A 17,745-nucleotide genomic window follows, 5' to 3' on the forward strand; every position below is an offset into this window, starting at 1 on the left:
GAATAGCGCAAATCAGGGCATGCTTCAGATTTTTTAACGCAATGCCTACGGTGAACTCTGCAGCAAACTTCATGCCAAACTCTGCAGGAAATCTGCCACGGAGAAGGAACTGTAACATGTGGAGTTTATCTCATTTAACATCATCTTTTGTGGCTTGAATGAGGCAGACCACACAACTGTTAAGGGGACCAGGAGAAGGCGGACTCTGCGCGCAACTCCTTCTCTTCCCAACGTGAAAACAATGCATTTTAATGCAGCAACCACTAGGGGGAGCTCAGTGCAAACAGTTTATTCCAGCTTCTAATTCAGTCAATAGTATCTGCTTAAAGCAAATCTGTCACCAGCGACCACTTTCTCAAACTGTTTGCATAGACACATAGCTGTAGTCCAACTGATTCAAACACTGTTTTTCTTTTGTTTAAACACGGCCCGTTTTGTTTAAAAACGACCACATTTAGGGGTGAGGCTAAATGGGAAAGAGACCTACATAAAGGGGAACCTATTATGTGGAACACAGTGTACAGAAATATTAAAAGATCTACTGTGTCACCCGCCCAAGCATGGATCCTTTTGAAAATTATACACCGCCTCTACTATACACCAGCGCTACTTCATACCATTTATAAAGATAGGAAACAGTATTGCTATAAATGTAACAGAGACAGAGGAGACTATAAACACCTGCTGTGGGAATGCCCAGGGATAAATGAATACTGGATTAAAATATTCCTGAAATTGCAGGATTGCTCCCCTATGAAGTACCAGGCATGCATTGACTATGCCATCCTGGGTATACTCCCAGAGACAGACCAAAACAAAACTGAGCAGATATTGTGGTTCCGGGGCATTGCATTAGCCAAAATAACAATTGTTAAACACTGGGGTACCAGTAAATATCCCAGTTTTCAGGAGTGGATGGAGCGGATGAATAGGGTGAGGCAGTACGAACATATATTAGCCCAAACAGCAGGGAAGAAGGCAGTCTGGCTGCGGATCTGGGGTAACTGGAAACAATGACAGTCGAGGTAGATGTGGCAGTTCTGCGGAGGAGAAAAGGGGGTAACTGGAAATACTGACAAAGATGTAGACACGGCAGCCCCGCGGAAAGAAAAAGGAGGGGGGGGGGGAGGGAGGGACAGGGGGGTTTATAAACAAATGAAGATTTAGTTTAGGACGAGATGAATTTATTAACGCATTTATACTTCATTGAGTTGTGATATTGAAAAAGAAGATTGTTGTATTTTATCTTTTTGAAAATAAAATATATTTAAAAAAAAAAAAAAAAAACACTGCCCTGTTCCTGAATTATGATACTTTTCCTTAATAGGCAAATTAGGTGCAATGAGGGCATCAGCATTGCATTTTTTGCACCCAATCTCCACTCATTTCTGTGGCCAGCCCCTCCCTGGCAGCTTTGATTTACAGGGCCAGGCAGTGGCAAAGCAGCCATGGAGGGGCTGGCTACCAAAAGGGAGGTCACTGGGAACAGATTCCCTTTAATTTCCTATGCACTGAGCTCCCCCTAGTGGTTACTGCAGGCAGCCAGCTTGTAATAGAAGGGGAACATTGATCAATCAGTGAATTTACGCCAGTTTTCAGCTGAGAAATATGGTTGTGGCGAAACCAACCTCGCCACTGGGATTTGGAGGGGCCTGGCTGCTGGCCTCTTGCCCCAGGATTATGGGCCCTCTCATCAGCCAGGCCTCATTTGTTCACAAAGGACTTGAACTAACTTGAACTCCTGGTCTAATTCGTGCCATTTTGGGATGGTAAATGTCTGTGTATTGAAAAGGGTTGTGACATTGTATGTTTAAATGGTGATTTCTGTTCTGTTGTCCCCACATGTGTATTGGTGATTTCCCTTTGTCTTGAGAGATAATTGGATTACTCCTCGGGTGTCTCCAGGGCAGAGAGGAGGAAACCATGATGCATTGTGGGGATGTATTGTCTCTGTGTATCCTGCAGTGCTGCATATCTGTCCTGTGTCACAGTCTTCATTCTGGTCCCCTAGGGGCATGTCCACCAGATGGGGACCTGCATAAATACGGGCGGGTAGGCCTCAATAAAGAGTTCCTGTTTTACCCTTTATCATGTTGAGGCTGATGTTTGGGTAACTGATCGACGCTGGGGATTGCTATAAGCTGGGAGATTTGCTATACTCCCCTGGCTATAACTACTAGCTCTTTTAAGAGCTGTTCCTGCTCTCTGGTTTTAGGAGAGGTTCACCCACTGGAGCCTGGAGCCTTGTCGTAGGTCCAGGGTGGGTAGGAGACGGTGAGACCTCAACCAGGCTTCGGTGGTTCGTGGGGTCTGCAGTGCGTACGGTGTCAAGTGGAGTGCTTGGAGTCCTCGGAAAGCACTAGGAGCATCCATTCAACGGAGGTACCTGGTCGGGGTGCTAGGAGATCTGTTACATTTGGTGGCAAGCAGTGGGATGGCATCCTAGTGTGAGGAGAAGCAGCTCGGAGACACCGTTCGTGGATTTACTAAATTGAGGGCAACGCTAGTATCCGTACAGCGCCCCTGGCTACAGCAGGATGGAATCGGCTAGTTTTCGGACAGCGTTCTATGATGAGGAGGAGGAGGCAGCCGCAGACTACAGGGATGCAGACAGAAAGGAAGTCTGGTATGATGCCCTGGAAAATGTCCAGCCGCGGCGAGGTGAGAGTCTCCCCAGTTATGAGCAGCGGCTACAGAAGCGTGTGGCGATGCGGATGGGTCTCTTGGGAGAGCAGCCCCTGGATGACTGGGTAACAGAGCTCCAGAACCTGGTATGTAAGGAGCTTTGGCTAGAGGACGCTTACCAGGCCCTAAGGTGGCATGTCATTCAACATTCCCCCTGGATGGCTGAGCACGACAGACCCGAGGGTGAGGAGTTTGATGGACCGGGGTTACTATGGGATGCCTTGGAGGAGGACATTGATCTTGGCAGCACGGAGGAGTCTAGGTTTTGGGATATCTACGACTACCGGATGGGCATGCATGTTTATGCTGACGGAAGGGAGGTGAGCAAAGACATGACCCACCTGGTAACAAGGGAGTGGGAGCTGGAGCAGACCTACCAACACCTGCTCAGCTCCATTCATCCCCAACCTACTCGACAAGCAGAGCCAGATCTGCCCTCCTGCAACTGGGAAGACTTGCCGGCGATACCCCCTGCTTCCCTACCAACTCCCAAAGTAGGGAACTTCATCGACTGGTTCTGGGAAGACCTCCCGATGGCAGGTGGAGATGGGACCGAGGTCTCTCCACCGGCCCTACAGAGATGCTGGACGGCCGGTTCAGATCCCCCACCAACCCTGCAGGAATGTCAGGATGAGAAGGTAAGCGATTCCTCCTCTCCACAGCCGATCTGCAACAAGGTCCTGGGGTTAGGATTCCCTGACCACATCCCAGTAGAAGAGCTGGCATCTGGGCAGAGCGCAGTCGGCCTCTGCCCTCCCCTATCCTCTTCTCCAGAGCCGGACATCCCACAGGCTACCCCAGCGGAAGAGCTGGCATCTGGGCAGAGCGCAGTTGGCCTCTGACCTCCTTTATCCTCTTATCCAGAGCCTGACTCCCCACAGGCTACCCCAGCAGAAGAGCTGGCATCTGGGCAGAGTGCAGTCAGCCTCTGCCCTCCTCTATCCTCTTATCCAGAGCCTGACTCCCCACAGGCTACCCCAGCAGAAGAGCTGGCATCTGGGCAGAGCGCAGTCAGCCTCTGCCCTCCTCTATCCTCTTATCCAGAGCCTGACTCCCCACAGGCTACCCCAGCAGAAGAGCTGGCATCTGGGCAGAGCGCAGTCAGCCTCTGCCCTCCCCTATCCTCTTCTCCAGAGCCGGACATCCCACAGGGTACCCCAGCGGAAGAGCTGGCATCTGGGCAGAGCGCAGTTGGCCTCTGCCCTCCTCTATCCTCTTCTCCAGAGGCTGACTTTCCACAGGCTACCCCAGCGGAAGAGCTGGCATCGGGGCAGAGCGCAGTCGGCCTCTGCCCACCAAGTACCTACAGCTCCAAGCTAGAGAGCAACAAGGAAGCAAGGAGAGGCAGATGCCCACTCAACAGCTGGGGACATACAAAATTCAACAGGTCCAGTATTGGGTTGTGGGTGGACTGCCAGACTAACTCAGGTACTGACCGTGAGGTCAGGTATCTGGTTAGTCTTCCCTGGGAGGGGGAGATGTGTGGCGAAACCAACCTCGCCACTGGGTTTTGGAGGGGCCTGGCTGCTGGCCTCTTGCCCCAGGATTATGGGCCCTCTCATCAGCCAGGCCTCATTTGTTCACAAAGGACTTGAACTAACTTGAACTCCTGGTCTAATTCGTGCCATTTTGGGATGTTAAATGTCTGTGTATTGAAAAGGGTTGTGACATTGTATGTTTAAATGGTGATTTCTGTCCTGTTGTCCCCACATGTGTATTGGTGATTTCCCTTTGTCTTGAGAGATAATTGGATTACTCCTCGGGTGTCTCCAGGGCAGAGAGGAGGAAACCATGATGCATTGTGGGGATGTATTGTCTCTGTGTATCCTGCAGTGCTGCATATCTGTCCTGTGTCACAGTCTTCATTCTGGTCCCCTAGGGGCGTGTCCACCAGATGGGGACCTGCATAAATACGGGCGGGTAGCCCTCAATAAAGAGTTCCTGCTTTACCCTTTATCATGTTGAGGCTGATGTTTGGGTAACTGATCGACGCTGGGGATTGCTATACGCTGGGAGATTTGCTATACTCCCCTGGCTATAACTACTAGCTCTTTTAAGAGCTGTTCCTGCTCTCTGGTTTTAGGAGAGGTTCACCCACTTGGGCCTGGAGCCTTGTCGTAGGTCCAGGGTGGGTAGGAGACGGTGAGACCTCAACCAAGCTTCGGCGGTTCGTGGGGTCTGCAGTGCGTACGGTGTCAAGTGGAGTGCTTGGAGTCCTCGGAAAGCACTAGGAGCATTCATTCAACTGAGGTACCCGGTCGGGGTGCTAGGAGATCCGTTACAATGGTATTCAGAATGAGCAGTATATTTATGACGCATCAGTTCCATTTTTACTGACCTGGGAGTCAGATAAAGTGGGTGAGTCCAGGTGTGACTTTTTATTAGAATTTTCTAAAATTAAAATTTCTTCTTAATAAAAAAAAAAAAGTAAGGTCATCAGAAAGCTGGGGTGTTTTGGTGCACTCAGCATTCTGAATTGCCTAGAAGTGATTGATGCACGTGTATTGGCAAACTGATTGGGGCAGGGGGGCCAATACTAAGTTTTGCTATAGGGCCCTATGAGATCTGTGTACTCTTTTGTATTTTTCTGAACCATAGCTCCAAATCCCCTACATAGACATATTTTTAAAACATCAGGAAAGTTAATGCAGCTCCTACTGCAGTATGGGACCTCCTAGGCAGATATTGGTCGACTTTGAAGATAGTGAAAATCAACTGGAGATACAGTAAAATGGATGCTTCCTACGGCAGGTGAAGAGGTTTGGGGTCATTTTTTTAATCCCAGTATTGGACTGAGGAAGATGTGGATGATGTATTGGTCAGTGTTGTAGACATTTCTTGGCCTGGTACTGTACAGACGTTGTCATCACTCCCTGTACCCGGTGGAGCTCACAGTCTGATTTCTCTATGATGGACACAAATGGGCTAATTTTTAGGAAGTAAACATCCTATTAGAATGTTTTTGGAGTGTCTGGTGGGAACCCACACAAATACATGGAGAGACTGCAAACTCCATGCAGATGTTGCCCTTGTTCAGTTTCAAATCCAGCGTCCTAGAGCAAAGCAACAGTGATAACCACTGATCCATCATCTTGCCCAAACAGAAGTACACGCTTTCCCTCCTCACAGTGTAAAATATGGCACCCTTATCAATTACCTTTGATGTTTGCCCAATTGGAGTAATGGTCAATAGTAGACATACCTTTCAAATTAGGAAGCACTGGAGCCTATAAGGAGAGTTCCTTGGACTTCTCCGTTGAGAAAGGGTCCTTCCATTTAGCAGTGAAACCAGTCCCCTCTTGAAATAATAAAATGTGACACAGAATTTGCCTGAGCCACTACACAGCAAAATTAAACAATACACTGGGAGGTGGCAAGTGGCAACTATAAATTTTCTTAGAACTGCTTCTTCTCCTGTTTTGACTAAATATCCTCCACTTTGTTTCCCATAGATTACTAAGGTTATTGCCATTGAATTGTCTTTGTCCCCACCTGCAGTGGGTAGAAGCTTGCACACTGCATGCGAAGTGCCTGCTGCTGCATAGGGTGCGGTCCAGTGCCTCTCCTGTGCATTAGACTTGCATATGTGGCTTTTCAGCATTCTGTTCATGATTTGAAAGATGTGAGTTGATTTGACCATAATTCCCTGTATGATGTTTTGGCAGGTAATCATGGGACATGTACTTAGCAGAGCTAATACCCAATTGGATTTCTACAAGTGTTAAGGCTGGCCGCAGGCTAGCCTGGATTTGTGGGAGGGGCCGGTACCTGTCTTAAGCAGTCTGGCTCTCCCAGGCAGCACGTCGGCATTCGGACGTCTGCTACTTCCGGGTGTGACGTCATCAGCAAGCGTCCTGCACGAGTCGGATCTCAGAGAAGCCGGGTGTACCTTTCACTTCAGTCTGCAAGCTGTTCAGGTCGTTTTCCAAGATAACTGGTTTGTTTGGGGAGCGTGGCAACGTGGAGGAGGGTAGGAGGGTGTGTAGAGAGGGGGAAGTGTGCCGGAGGATCGCTTCTCCTCACTGCGTTCAGGCACATGCAATTCAAGTTTTGGCACCAATGGGCAGCATTGTCACATGGTTGGAGCTCATTGCCTGTCTCAGCATAACCTGTATCTAAGTTCATACAGGGGCTGCGAGTCATCTGGGCTCAGCAGGTTAAACTCTGGCAGCTGGGTCCTGGTGCCATTACTGAGTTGATTACTTACAAGGTTGCTGCTTGTGCACATGTTTGACACTCATCACATACACTACATACATACCTTAGACACATAGTTCGCACATCAGGCAGTTTGACGAAAAAAAAAAAAAAAAAAGGGTACAAGTGGATTGTTAAATAAAGTAAAAAAAAAAAAAGAGTGGGTTGTTCAAATAAAGAAAAAAAGAAAAAAAAAAAAGGGTACAAGGGGATTGTTAAATAAAGTAAAAAAAAAAAAAAAGAGAGGGTTGTTCAAATAAAGAAAAAAAAAAAAAAAGATTTTTTTGGGATTAAAAAAAAAAAAAAAAACCTTTATCCACCAAGCTTCATCCATACACCTCTAGCATAGGTACATCCGCCAATACAGCTACACGCTCGCACGACATACACACCCCGTGTCATCTCGTAGACTAGTGTCATACGTCATACGGTCTTTTTTCCACAAATCCTATACTTACATACATCACCTACCACGTCTGTAGGTTCTTTAGCCCGCAGTATTCGTTTTTAATTAATCTGCCACGTCACAGATTCACACAAACTCGGGCTCGCTTCATACGTCAGTGGAAACGACTATCATACTCCCTGTCAGCCTCGAAGGCTTTTCGTTCAATCGTTTCACGCTGCTGGGGGGGGGGAAGGGGAGGGGCTTAGATTCCGTCATCTTGTTTGTCAGCTTACGGGCAGCAGGTCGTAGGGTTAACAGGTTGTTTTTTTTTTTTTTTCTCTTTTTCTTTCTTCGTTTTTTTTTTTTTGTTGTTGTTGTTGTTTTGTGGTGTTTGTTGTGTTGTTTGCAGTGGTCTACGCCATCTGCAACTTCAGCCAGTGCAGGCTCCGGCATGTCTGTGCCACATGTTTTAGGGCACATCCGGTCACGGTCTGCACATTGAAGCCGGCGTGACTGAGCCGGGTGAATGTGGAGGCACTAGACCAGCTGCTGCGGCTTCATCCGGTTCAGCCGTTCCGTACATTCCTGGTGGAAGGGTTTTCACGGGGGTTTCACACTGGGCTCATCACCTTGCCCCAGCAGACTCATGAATGCCCCAACTTGCAGTCGGCTTCTAAACATGCTGGTCTGGTGGATTCACTCTTGGCAGTTGAGCTGGACAAGGGTTTCATCATTGGTCCTTTCCAGTCCCCTCCTTTCTGCACTTGGAGGGTGAGCCCGGTGGGGATGGTGCAGGGAAAATATTCCAATAAATTTCGTTGATTTATGATTTGTCTGCTCCACATTCTTCCCACGTTCCTAGTCTCAACTCGTTGATTCCGTCCGAGGAATTTTCCTTGAAGTATACTTCCGTAGACCAGGCTATCCAGGTCATTCTTCAGACAGGCATGGGGGCTTGGCTGTCCAAAGCAGATGTCTCTGATGCATTCAAACTGCTGCCCATTAGCCCATCTCTCTGGCAGTGGCATGGCATCAAATGGAGAGATGCGTACTATTTCGCCACCAAGTTGACGTTTGGTTCCTAGAGCAGCCCCAGTCTGTTTGATAGGTTAGCGCAGGCACTGGAATGGATTTTGTTGGAACAGGGTTGCCAGAATGTCATTCACTACCTGGATGATTTTCTGTTGATCGAAGAACCCTCACAGGCACCTGTTGACTTGCAGGTTCTCTTGCAGGTCTTCAAGGAGTTAAACATTCCAGTGGCCGAACACAAAACAGAAGGGCCTGCGCAGGTTGTCACGTTCTTGGGGATCTCTCTGGATTCACGTGCCATGTCAGCCAGTCTGCCACAAGACAAACTCGACAGAATCAAATCAGGTGTCCGTTCCTTGCTCATGTCTCAGGTTTGCACCAAGAGAGAATTGCAGTCTGTTGGGCATGTTAAACTTTGCCATGAGGATCATTCCTCAGGGTAGATCATTCATTTCAAGATTGCTAGTCTTATTACAACAGACCAGTGATTTGGACGCATCAGTGCATCTTAATGCGAACGCCCGAGCAGATCTGTTCATGTGGGACAGATTTCTCAATGGGTGGAACGGCATTTCCATGTTTATTCCGAGGGCCACTTCTGATTCTCCACACGTATTTTCAGACGCGGCTGCCTCGGTAGGTTTCGCGGCCATATTTGGCTCACATTGGTTCGCCGGCTCATGGCCCACACACGTGCTACAGTTGCCGGGGTTTTCTCAGATGTCGGCATTGTTCGAGATCTATCCTATCGTAGCAGCTGCTATAGTCTGGGGGCATAGGTGGTCGGGTCACACGGTGGTTTTCCACACTGACAACATGGCGACCGCAGAGATCATTAACAAGGGCAGATCTAAATCGTTACTCATCATGTCTTTCATGCGTAGATTGACCTGGAGAGCTCTGGAACAGGGGTTTCATTTTCATGCCCTGTTTTTGGACGGGGTCAGCAACGTTGCAGCTGATGCTTTATCTCGTTTTGATTTTTCTCGCTTTTTCTTACAGAACCCAGAAGCAGACTCAGTGGGCACCCCGGTACCGGACTGGCGGCTGCTGGTCTTGAATTAGACTCTCTGATGGTGGTCGCCAGTTCACTCATTACCAAGTCTTTGTCGGCCAGTACGTTGCAGTCGTACCGCCGAGCGTGGGTGGTTTTTTCGAACTTTAAGTTGGCATATCCTAGAGGTGACACAGGTCAGGTCAAGTATATGGTGGCTTTCGTGTCTTATTGTCATTCGGTATTGGCTTTATCCTACAACACCATTAGGCTATATTTGGCTGGGGTGCAGCATTTTTTGGCACTTCAAGAGCCAGACAGACCCTCTATATTTTCAGCTCACCCGATCAAGGCCATCCTCAAAGGCATTCAAAAAAGCCAGGTGACGGTCAAGTCGGTCCGTTGACCTATTAAGGGGGACACGTTTCGTAGCCTGTCGGAAGTTCTCACATTGTCACCATTCGGAGTCCTTCCCAGCCTGGTGATCAAGGCGGCGATGTACTTGGCGTTTTACGGGTTTTTAAGACCAGGTGAAGTGACACAGGCCAGACAAGGGGCGGTGGCTCTCCGCAAGGGAGATTTAGTCAGGATGGGCAGTAACTCATTTGCAGTTGCCTCACTACAAAACAAGGCAGGTAGGTCCCGGCCATGTAGTTAAGTTCTTCCAGACCACAAACGCATGGTGTCCAGTGACAGTCTTGGACAACCTCTTGCTGGCCCTTAGTCTTCACAGCCCCACCGACCCATTACTTCCATTCCCTGTTGGTCCACTGACGTCCAGCCAGTTCATCAAACATATTTGCATCCTGTTGACCAGTGTAGGATTGAATCCGGCTCAATTCTCGGGGCATTCTTTCCGCATCGGTGCGGCATCCGCAGCCTCCAAGCATGGAGTCCCTGTGCATATCATTAAACACTTGGGGCGCTGGCGCTCGGGGTGCTTTGTACGGTATATCCCGGAGCCACAAGCGGAGCTGGTCCAAGCATTCAGTACATTGGCAGAGTAGCACCTCAGGCCAATCCTTCCCTCACTGGTGGGTTTTGCCCCCTTTTTCAGGCATACCGACCTAGTGAGGCCAAGGCACACCTCAGGCCAATTAGGTAGGGGGGTGGTGGTTGGGCATCTTCCACTCGTTTAGGTCCTGACCACAATTGTCAAGATGGACAGAAGCCTCATTGATCTTTTCTTAATGCTAGTTAGAAGTGGAAAGGGGGGGGGGGGGAATAAAAGAACAGTTATTATGTGGGCTAGGTTAGGCCAGGTGCACATCACCGTTTATTTTTCCGTTCTTCTGATCCGTCAGAAGAACAGAAAAATAAAGTAAAAAAACGGATCCTGCATGCAGAACTTTTTTTTTCCATCTAAGATAATGGATTTCAGAAATGAGCATAATGGATGCCTGACATACAGTATTGTTTTTTTTCTTTATTTTTCTGTTCTTCTGACAGATTAGATAGAAGAACAGAAAAATAAACAGTGATGTGAACCAGGCCTAAGTGGGTGTTTTCAATGGTTGTATGTGTCCTCAGAAGTATAAGCAGACTTACTGGAAGTGTTCCATGGGAAAATATAGGTATCTCCAAAGGAAAGAGAACCATCTTACTAGCACCACCTTGTGGAAGTGGCTCCATTTGAGTCAAAGTCAAACTTTTTAACAAAAAGTTGGAATATGACAAGGGAAAATGCCAAGCCAGATATCCATCCATAGACGGCTGTTGTTGGGTAAAGTTTCAAGGTAGTTCTCAGAGACCAGGAACCCCTATTGAGATAGCTAGACAGAGTGCAAAAGCTAAAACCTGTCCATAGTTGCTACAGGTCCAGTACCATCTCCACCACTTCTGCTCCCTGTTAGACCTCTGTGGGCTAATATAGGACGGCAGTGGTGGCAGTGGTCATGTGCCATGCCTGAACAGATCACCATTAGGGCCAGTGCTTGGCTGGCAGCGGAGACATGCACATATCGGGGGGACCTGAAGCTTCGGAGAAGGGAGTTCTGTGCTGGACCTGGAGTGCCTATGACAGTGAGACTTTTTTTTAAAACTTTTGCACCCTGCCATCTCCGCAAGGCATGCTTTTTTTTGGCTGGAACCCCGTGGTTACAGGTGTATAGGGTTGTTGGGTGCTATACTATATACAATGCATTTTGAAATGTAGGAAAATGAGTGATGCAGACTCAGGCATAAGAGAAACATTTTATTTTACACGTCATCTGTAACAATGATTAGAGACCACACAGACAATTTGTGATTACTGCTAAATTGATGCACAGTCGTGCTGCTTGAGATAAGAAGAGAAGGTACATGAGATGATACTGCTTTATTTCGTGGTCTGGAATGTACGTTGCATCACCTGCTTTTTATGAGAATTTTAAGTTGTATCCATTGTAGCATAACTGGCCGCGTCCCCTTGAAAGACAAAAGACATTTCACAAACAATAGGGGTTTCTAAGCAACAACGATACTGAGGTCTATGTACTGTCATTACCCAAAGGCGCAAGTTCTCAACACCATAGCAACCAGAGTCTTGGCGCTACTTGCTGTATACATGTGTAGTGTATGTGCTCAGTAGGATAGACATTGGGGATGCAGGTTCGGCCCCATTCAAATGACCGTATTTTTGGTCCGCAAGCACGTTTTTTGCAGATGGGCTGTGGACTCATTCATTTCAATGGGGCCTTAAAAAAAGCAGGCACTTACTTACCAACGTCTAGGTTGGTAAAATTGGGGCTTCTAAAACCCCGCCCCTGAGAACGCCCCAACTCCTCCCAGAAATGCCCATTTTTGAGCTGGGTTATCATTAGACCCGTCCATTTTCGGCTTGGTACAGCCCAAATTTGCCCGGACTGTGTGTAAAAAAACAGGGACAGTCCCTGCAAATTCTGGACAGTTGGCAACTATGCAAGACAGCACATTGTGTGCTGTCCTCATCCGTATGTCCATTATACGGTCCCACAAAAAAAAATAGAACATGTCCTATTCTTCTCTGTTTTGCAGACAAGAAGAGGCATTGTTACAATGGGGTCCGCAAAAAGTGCAGGATGCGCTCGGACCGCATCAGTATTTTGCAGTTCTGAGATACGCGGGCCAAAAAACGGATGCGGTCGGTGGGAATAAACCCAACAATCACACCTGGGCCCCAAAGTCTGAGGAGGCCCCTCTGTCACTTAAGGCACCAGTATTATAAACAGCTAACATTGTCAGCCATACTAGTTCTAGTGGGGATATCTCCTTCTGTCACCAGGTCACTCACAGTCTCCTCTCCTACATCAGAGCCACAATAAGGAAGCCTAAGGGGAGATTTATCAAAACTGGTGCAAAGGGAAACTGGCTTAGTTGCCTCTAGCAACGAATAAGATTGATCCTTTCATTTTCGAAAGGAGCTCTAATAAATGAAAGGTGGAATCTGATTGGTTAATAGGGGAAATAAGCCATTCTAGAATGAAGCTATGCCCACAAACTAAAGCTGGGTCATGGAGCTTGACAGTAGCTAGTTCTTTTCAAACTTCATTTCATTTTCAATAGAATTAATTATAGCTGGCAGCGTGACTACAACTACATGAAAAGAAATAAAACTGTGACCGTCATTTCAACAAATGCTGCACAAATCAATAGTTTAAGTGAAGATAAGAACTCAGAGAAAAATGCTTTATCCTATTATACTAATAAGGTGGCTGTCAGCTCACTGGAAGATCAGATGACATGCTTCCCATAGAAGACTATGGAGAAGGAAGGGGAGGGGGGAAGAAGTGCAGAGAGACAGAGACACTAAAGAGATGATTTAAAGAGACAGAGCGTTAAGGAAGAATGCTGCAAGATGGGGATAAAGGCAATTTTCTCTGATAAGATATGTTACAAAGTTTGTTGATCTGTCACCTCTCCTGACATGTCTGTTTTAGTAACTCCTTGCATTCCTCATTCTGAAGCATCTGTTCTTATGACTCTACGATGTACTATTCCTTCTAGAAGTTATAAATGAATTACTAACAGTTTGTAATTAAGGTCCAGATGGGAGTTACCAGGTGAAGGTGTGTCCCAACGCAGCCTAACACTGCCAACACTAATTGGACAGTGTCAGATTGTGCAGGGACACACTCCCAACTGGTAACACCCAGATGGACCTCTACTGCAGACTGCTGGTAATTTATTTATAACTTATAGAAGGCCTTGTAGAAGAATGGCACAACAAAGAGTCATAACAACAAATACTCCACAATTATTACATGGGGAATACAAGTAATTTCTAAAACAGATTGGACAGCAGAGGACAGTAGCAGTTCTATTGTACATGGGGACATGCACAATTCCCTTGAAATATTTAAGTTTCAGCTTCATAGGGTAAGTGCATCAGTAACTGCTATTGCTATTCTTTCTACGAGAGACACTGATCTTTACATATTTGCAGCAGCTATGGCTATTATGACATGCTTGTCATGTAAAACCTCTTTGCTAGGTCTTATATGCTTTATATGCATAGGATAGGAGAGGAAATGCTTAACCCAGGGTTACGTTGTTTTCAGTTAATTTAGCATTTTATATTCAAATGCTGCAAGACTTGTAGAGGAAGACGGAGAGCTGTCAATCATAGGGAGAACGGGGTAAGCGGGACTCATAGACTTTCTCAGTGGACCGAGGAAGTCTCACAGGCTTTCTTCGTGGGAAGAGGAAGTAGGACTCACAAGATTTCTCTGTCGGTGGAAGAAGTAGGACTCAGGATTTCTCTGTGGGTGGAAGAAGTAGGACTCAGGATTTCTCTGTGGGCGGAGGAAGTAAGACTCACAGGCTTTCTCTGTGGGCGGAGGAAGTAGGAGTCACAGGCTTTCTCTGTGGGTGGAGGAAGTAGGACTCAGGATTTCTCTGTGGGTGGAGGAAGTAGGACTCACAGGCTTTCTCTGTGGGCGGAGGAAGTAGGACTCAGGATTTCTCTGTGGGTGGAGGAAGTAGGACTCACAGGCTTTCTCTGTGGGTGAAGGAAGTAGGACTCACAGGCTTTCTCTGTGGGTGGAGGAAGTAGGACTCAGGATTTCTTTGTGGGTGGAGGAAGTAGGACTCACAGGCTCTCTCTGTGGGTGGAGGAAGTAAGACTCACAGGCTTTCTCTGTTGGCAGTGGAAGTAGGACTTACAGGCTTTCTCTGTGGGTGGAGGAAGTAGGACTCAGGATTTCTCTGTGGTGGAGGAAGAAGGACTCACACGCTTTTTCTGTGGGTGGAGGAAGTAGGACTCACAGGCTTTCTCTATTAGTGGGGGGGGGGGGGTGTCCCGGACTCACAGGCTTGGCCTATAAGTCTCAGCCACTAAGATCAAATCCTAGAAAACTGCATATTCCCAAGGATGTTGATGCAAGCATACCCGGGAGCTTCAGAGCCAGTGGTGGTGTGATGGAGCCGGAACCCAGCAGAGGGGACCAGGTAAGTAAGATCCCCACCGTAAGTCCAGGGACTCTGTGGGGTATAAAAAATGCTGCACAACCCCTTAAAGAAAAAAATTGTGAAATTGAACCAGAAAAGAAATCGATAGAAGCCAAATTTACTAAATATAAGTAAAATGATTCAATCCAACCTGCCCCATTTCAGACCACCTTTAGAAATGTCAAGATTTCAATGAATAACTTAGGTCCACTCCATACTACAAAATGTACAGAATGGGTGCAGCCATCTGCTTATCAATTGTGTCATTTAGCTAAGAGGACGGCGGCAGGCAATTATTTTTGGTTTACCTTTTAGGACGTCAATGACATAAATGGTGCCATAACAGTATAAGACCACCTGGCATGGTGGAAACCATGAACCCACTTTATTACTTTGGATGGATTTTTCTTGCCACTCTGGTTACAGTGGAGCCTATATCTCACCATTTCTGTCACTGCCTGAGAACTAATGCACATTCAAGGTGATTTCTTTAATGGAGAATTAGGAAAAGGCGCGTTCGTTTTGCTCAATGTTTTCCACTAAGATGTTTGTATCCTGTGATGAGGGCGCACGGTTACCATCAAAGTATAACGTGTTGTTGAAGCTGGGGTCTGGTTGTGTCTTGTTCTGTTTCCTCCTATAGAGATAGTAAACTGCTATGGTGCTACCTGCGATGACGAGTATCACCACAATAACCACACCACCGGTTATGCCATGGGACGGCTTGTCTGCTTTGTTTTCCGCTATAAAAAAATTGATTTAAAAAGAATTAGCTTTGTCAACAAAAATGATATAGAGATTGTGAAGGCAAACTTTATACATGATCAGGAAGGCGTGTATTCTCCTGGTGGTCACATCTCACCATAGACTGGTATACTAATAAGATAACCATAGATTGGTAATCTAATTACCAGGCTAGCCATAGCTAGGTATATGAAAATATGGAGGCAGTATATTATAACAGTCTTTAACTTGACTACTACACAATTGCAGCAAACTTTAAGCCTGGGTTTCCACGTTTAGGTTTTTTGATGCAGTTTTTTAAACCAAAAATCAGAAGTGGATTAAAAAAGGTGAGATAATATCTGTCCTTTATACTTCCTCTCCCTTTATGATTGATTCATGTCTGGTTTTGTCTTTAAAAACTGCATAACAAAACGGCATTTCAACTCTAAGGACCCTTTCAGACGAACCTATGGCCGCCGTGCCTATGCCTGTTTGCAGACCGCAAGCAACTCCATGCTGCGGAGTGGATCCATTGACTTGAACAGGTCCGCATTCAGCAACATATGGCAAAAGATAGAACATGTCCTATCTTTTGCGGTGTGGAGGCACAGACCCACAGAAGGGCTTCCATGTGTTTCTGTGGGCCTCCAGGTCCATGCCTCTACACCACAAAAGATAGGACATGTACTATGTCCTATCTGTTGCAGTATGTTGCGGATCGCGGACCCATTCAAGTCAGTGGTTCCGCACCGCAGCATGGAGTTCACATGGCCGGTGCCATGTATTGGGAAACTGGGCACGGCTGCCATACGGCCCCCTGAATGGGGCCTAAGGCTGCCCATACACATTTTTGGTGCAATTTTTAAAGCCAGTGAGGACCCCTGTACGGTGCCATTGATGTGCACAGCATAGATGAGTGAAATGATTTGTTAGAATAAAAATTCGATTTTCACATCTGACGCAAGAGGAGCAGATCACCGCTGCGGGCTGTGATTGGCTGTAGCGGTCATGTGTCCCGCGTTGACGGATGTTGATATCAGCGCAGAGAGGATCGGAATGCTGGCCCGGGAGACACACAGACTGAATCTAGCGAGGGGGACCAGGTAAGTATCACCACTGCAGGTCAGTCACGTCTGGAGGTCTGATTTAGTCTTGGACAACTCCTTTAAATTAACCCTTTGCAGTGATGCTCTGGGTCACTGCAGACAGACTTAGTTTTTTTCTAACCAGTTTTGTAACTATGTAAAGGGTTGTGGTGGCATGAGCCAGTATGAATGAGGTGAACAAAATATCTTTACTCTACGTTACTGTGTGGCAACAGGGTCAACCAGGGTTGGTGTCTCCAAGTAGAATAAGATCTCTTGAGTCACATGGAGCATATACAATAGTTCATTATCAGATACAGTAACACAATACACCGTACAGAGATGCAGTCTCAATTCCGCTCATTGTAATTAGAAACAGTCAACAACCTTATTATAGGGCACGCCCCGTAACAGCCTAGGTCAACTCCTAGAATGCAGGGGGTCACTTCGTTTTTAGTTTTTTTTCAATGTCAGATTGCTGTACGATGCATGGTGTAATGACAACACATCCCATTCTATTAATCACCAGACCAAGGTCTGTGTAGACCCCGAACAAGCAGCACCAAAACCTGTAGAACTGTGATTGTAGCTCTGCTATACAAAACAGATGGTAACTAAAATGTTGTATAGATGAATATACTGTACCTGGTTTCTCTATTGGCTTCTGTGTAGGCAGTGGAACTATAAAGACAATATGTAACATAATATAAGTCTGATATAAATATAATATCACAAGAACAGATATCTTGTATTTTACTTTGTATATGGTTCTTTTTTGTGTAATTTAAAGGGGTATTCCCAACAAGAAGACAACATAACCAGCACACCAAGGACATGGTTACTCACTTTTTAACCTCTTACATATGTAGCCTTTATAAGAGGAGCAGTAAATGTTATTCCATGATCCCTTTGTGGCATACATTTCCACGCAGTCCTCATCTGAGTGTTCAGAGGGTTCTCCTGTATTCCAGTTCACAAAGTCTATGGGTGTATTGTCCAACCAAAGCCATTTTGCTAGAAATGAACACAAATATTTCATCATTAGCAAGAAGCAAAAGCAGTTTGGATCAGCTCAGGTTAGAACTGAGGCTCAGAGATGTTCTTCTTGCATCTCCCAAAGACCTGTCTAGACTTCAAAACATTGAAAGCATTAGCAGAAATTCTGGGTAATAAACTATGAAAGGTAGGCCACTGGGTAGAAATCAAACTGAGCAAGAACTTTGATACTATAC

General features: G+C 46.5%; 1 protein-coding gene across 1 annotated transcript in view; it reads right to left on the bottom strand.

Annotated features, from left to right (window-relative positions):
- Positions 1-14,494: 14,494 nt before the first annotated feature.
- The window catches only part of LOC121002868 (macrophage mannose receptor 1-like), a 92,753-nt gene continuing 89,502 nt past the window's right edge, over positions 14,495-17,745 (bottom strand). The window contains exons 28-30 of the mRNA XM_040434497.1: positions 17,360-17,527; positions 17,159-17,194; positions 14,495-15,445 (exon numbers count right to left, since the gene is read on the bottom strand). Coding sequence (XP_040290431.1) covers positions 15,204-15,445; positions 17,159-17,194; positions 17,360-17,527 — 446 coding nt within the window. The 3' untranslated portion in view covers positions 14,495-15,203. The remainder of the gene's footprint in view (positions 15,446-17,158; positions 17,195-17,359; positions 17,528-17,745) is intronic.

This window comes from Bufo bufo, chromosome 5 (assembly GCF_905171765.1).
Source record: "Bufo bufo chromosome 5, aBufBuf1.1, whole genome shotgun sequence".
NCBI lineage: Eukaryota > Metazoa > Chordata > Amphibia > Anura > Bufonidae > Bufo > Bufo bufo.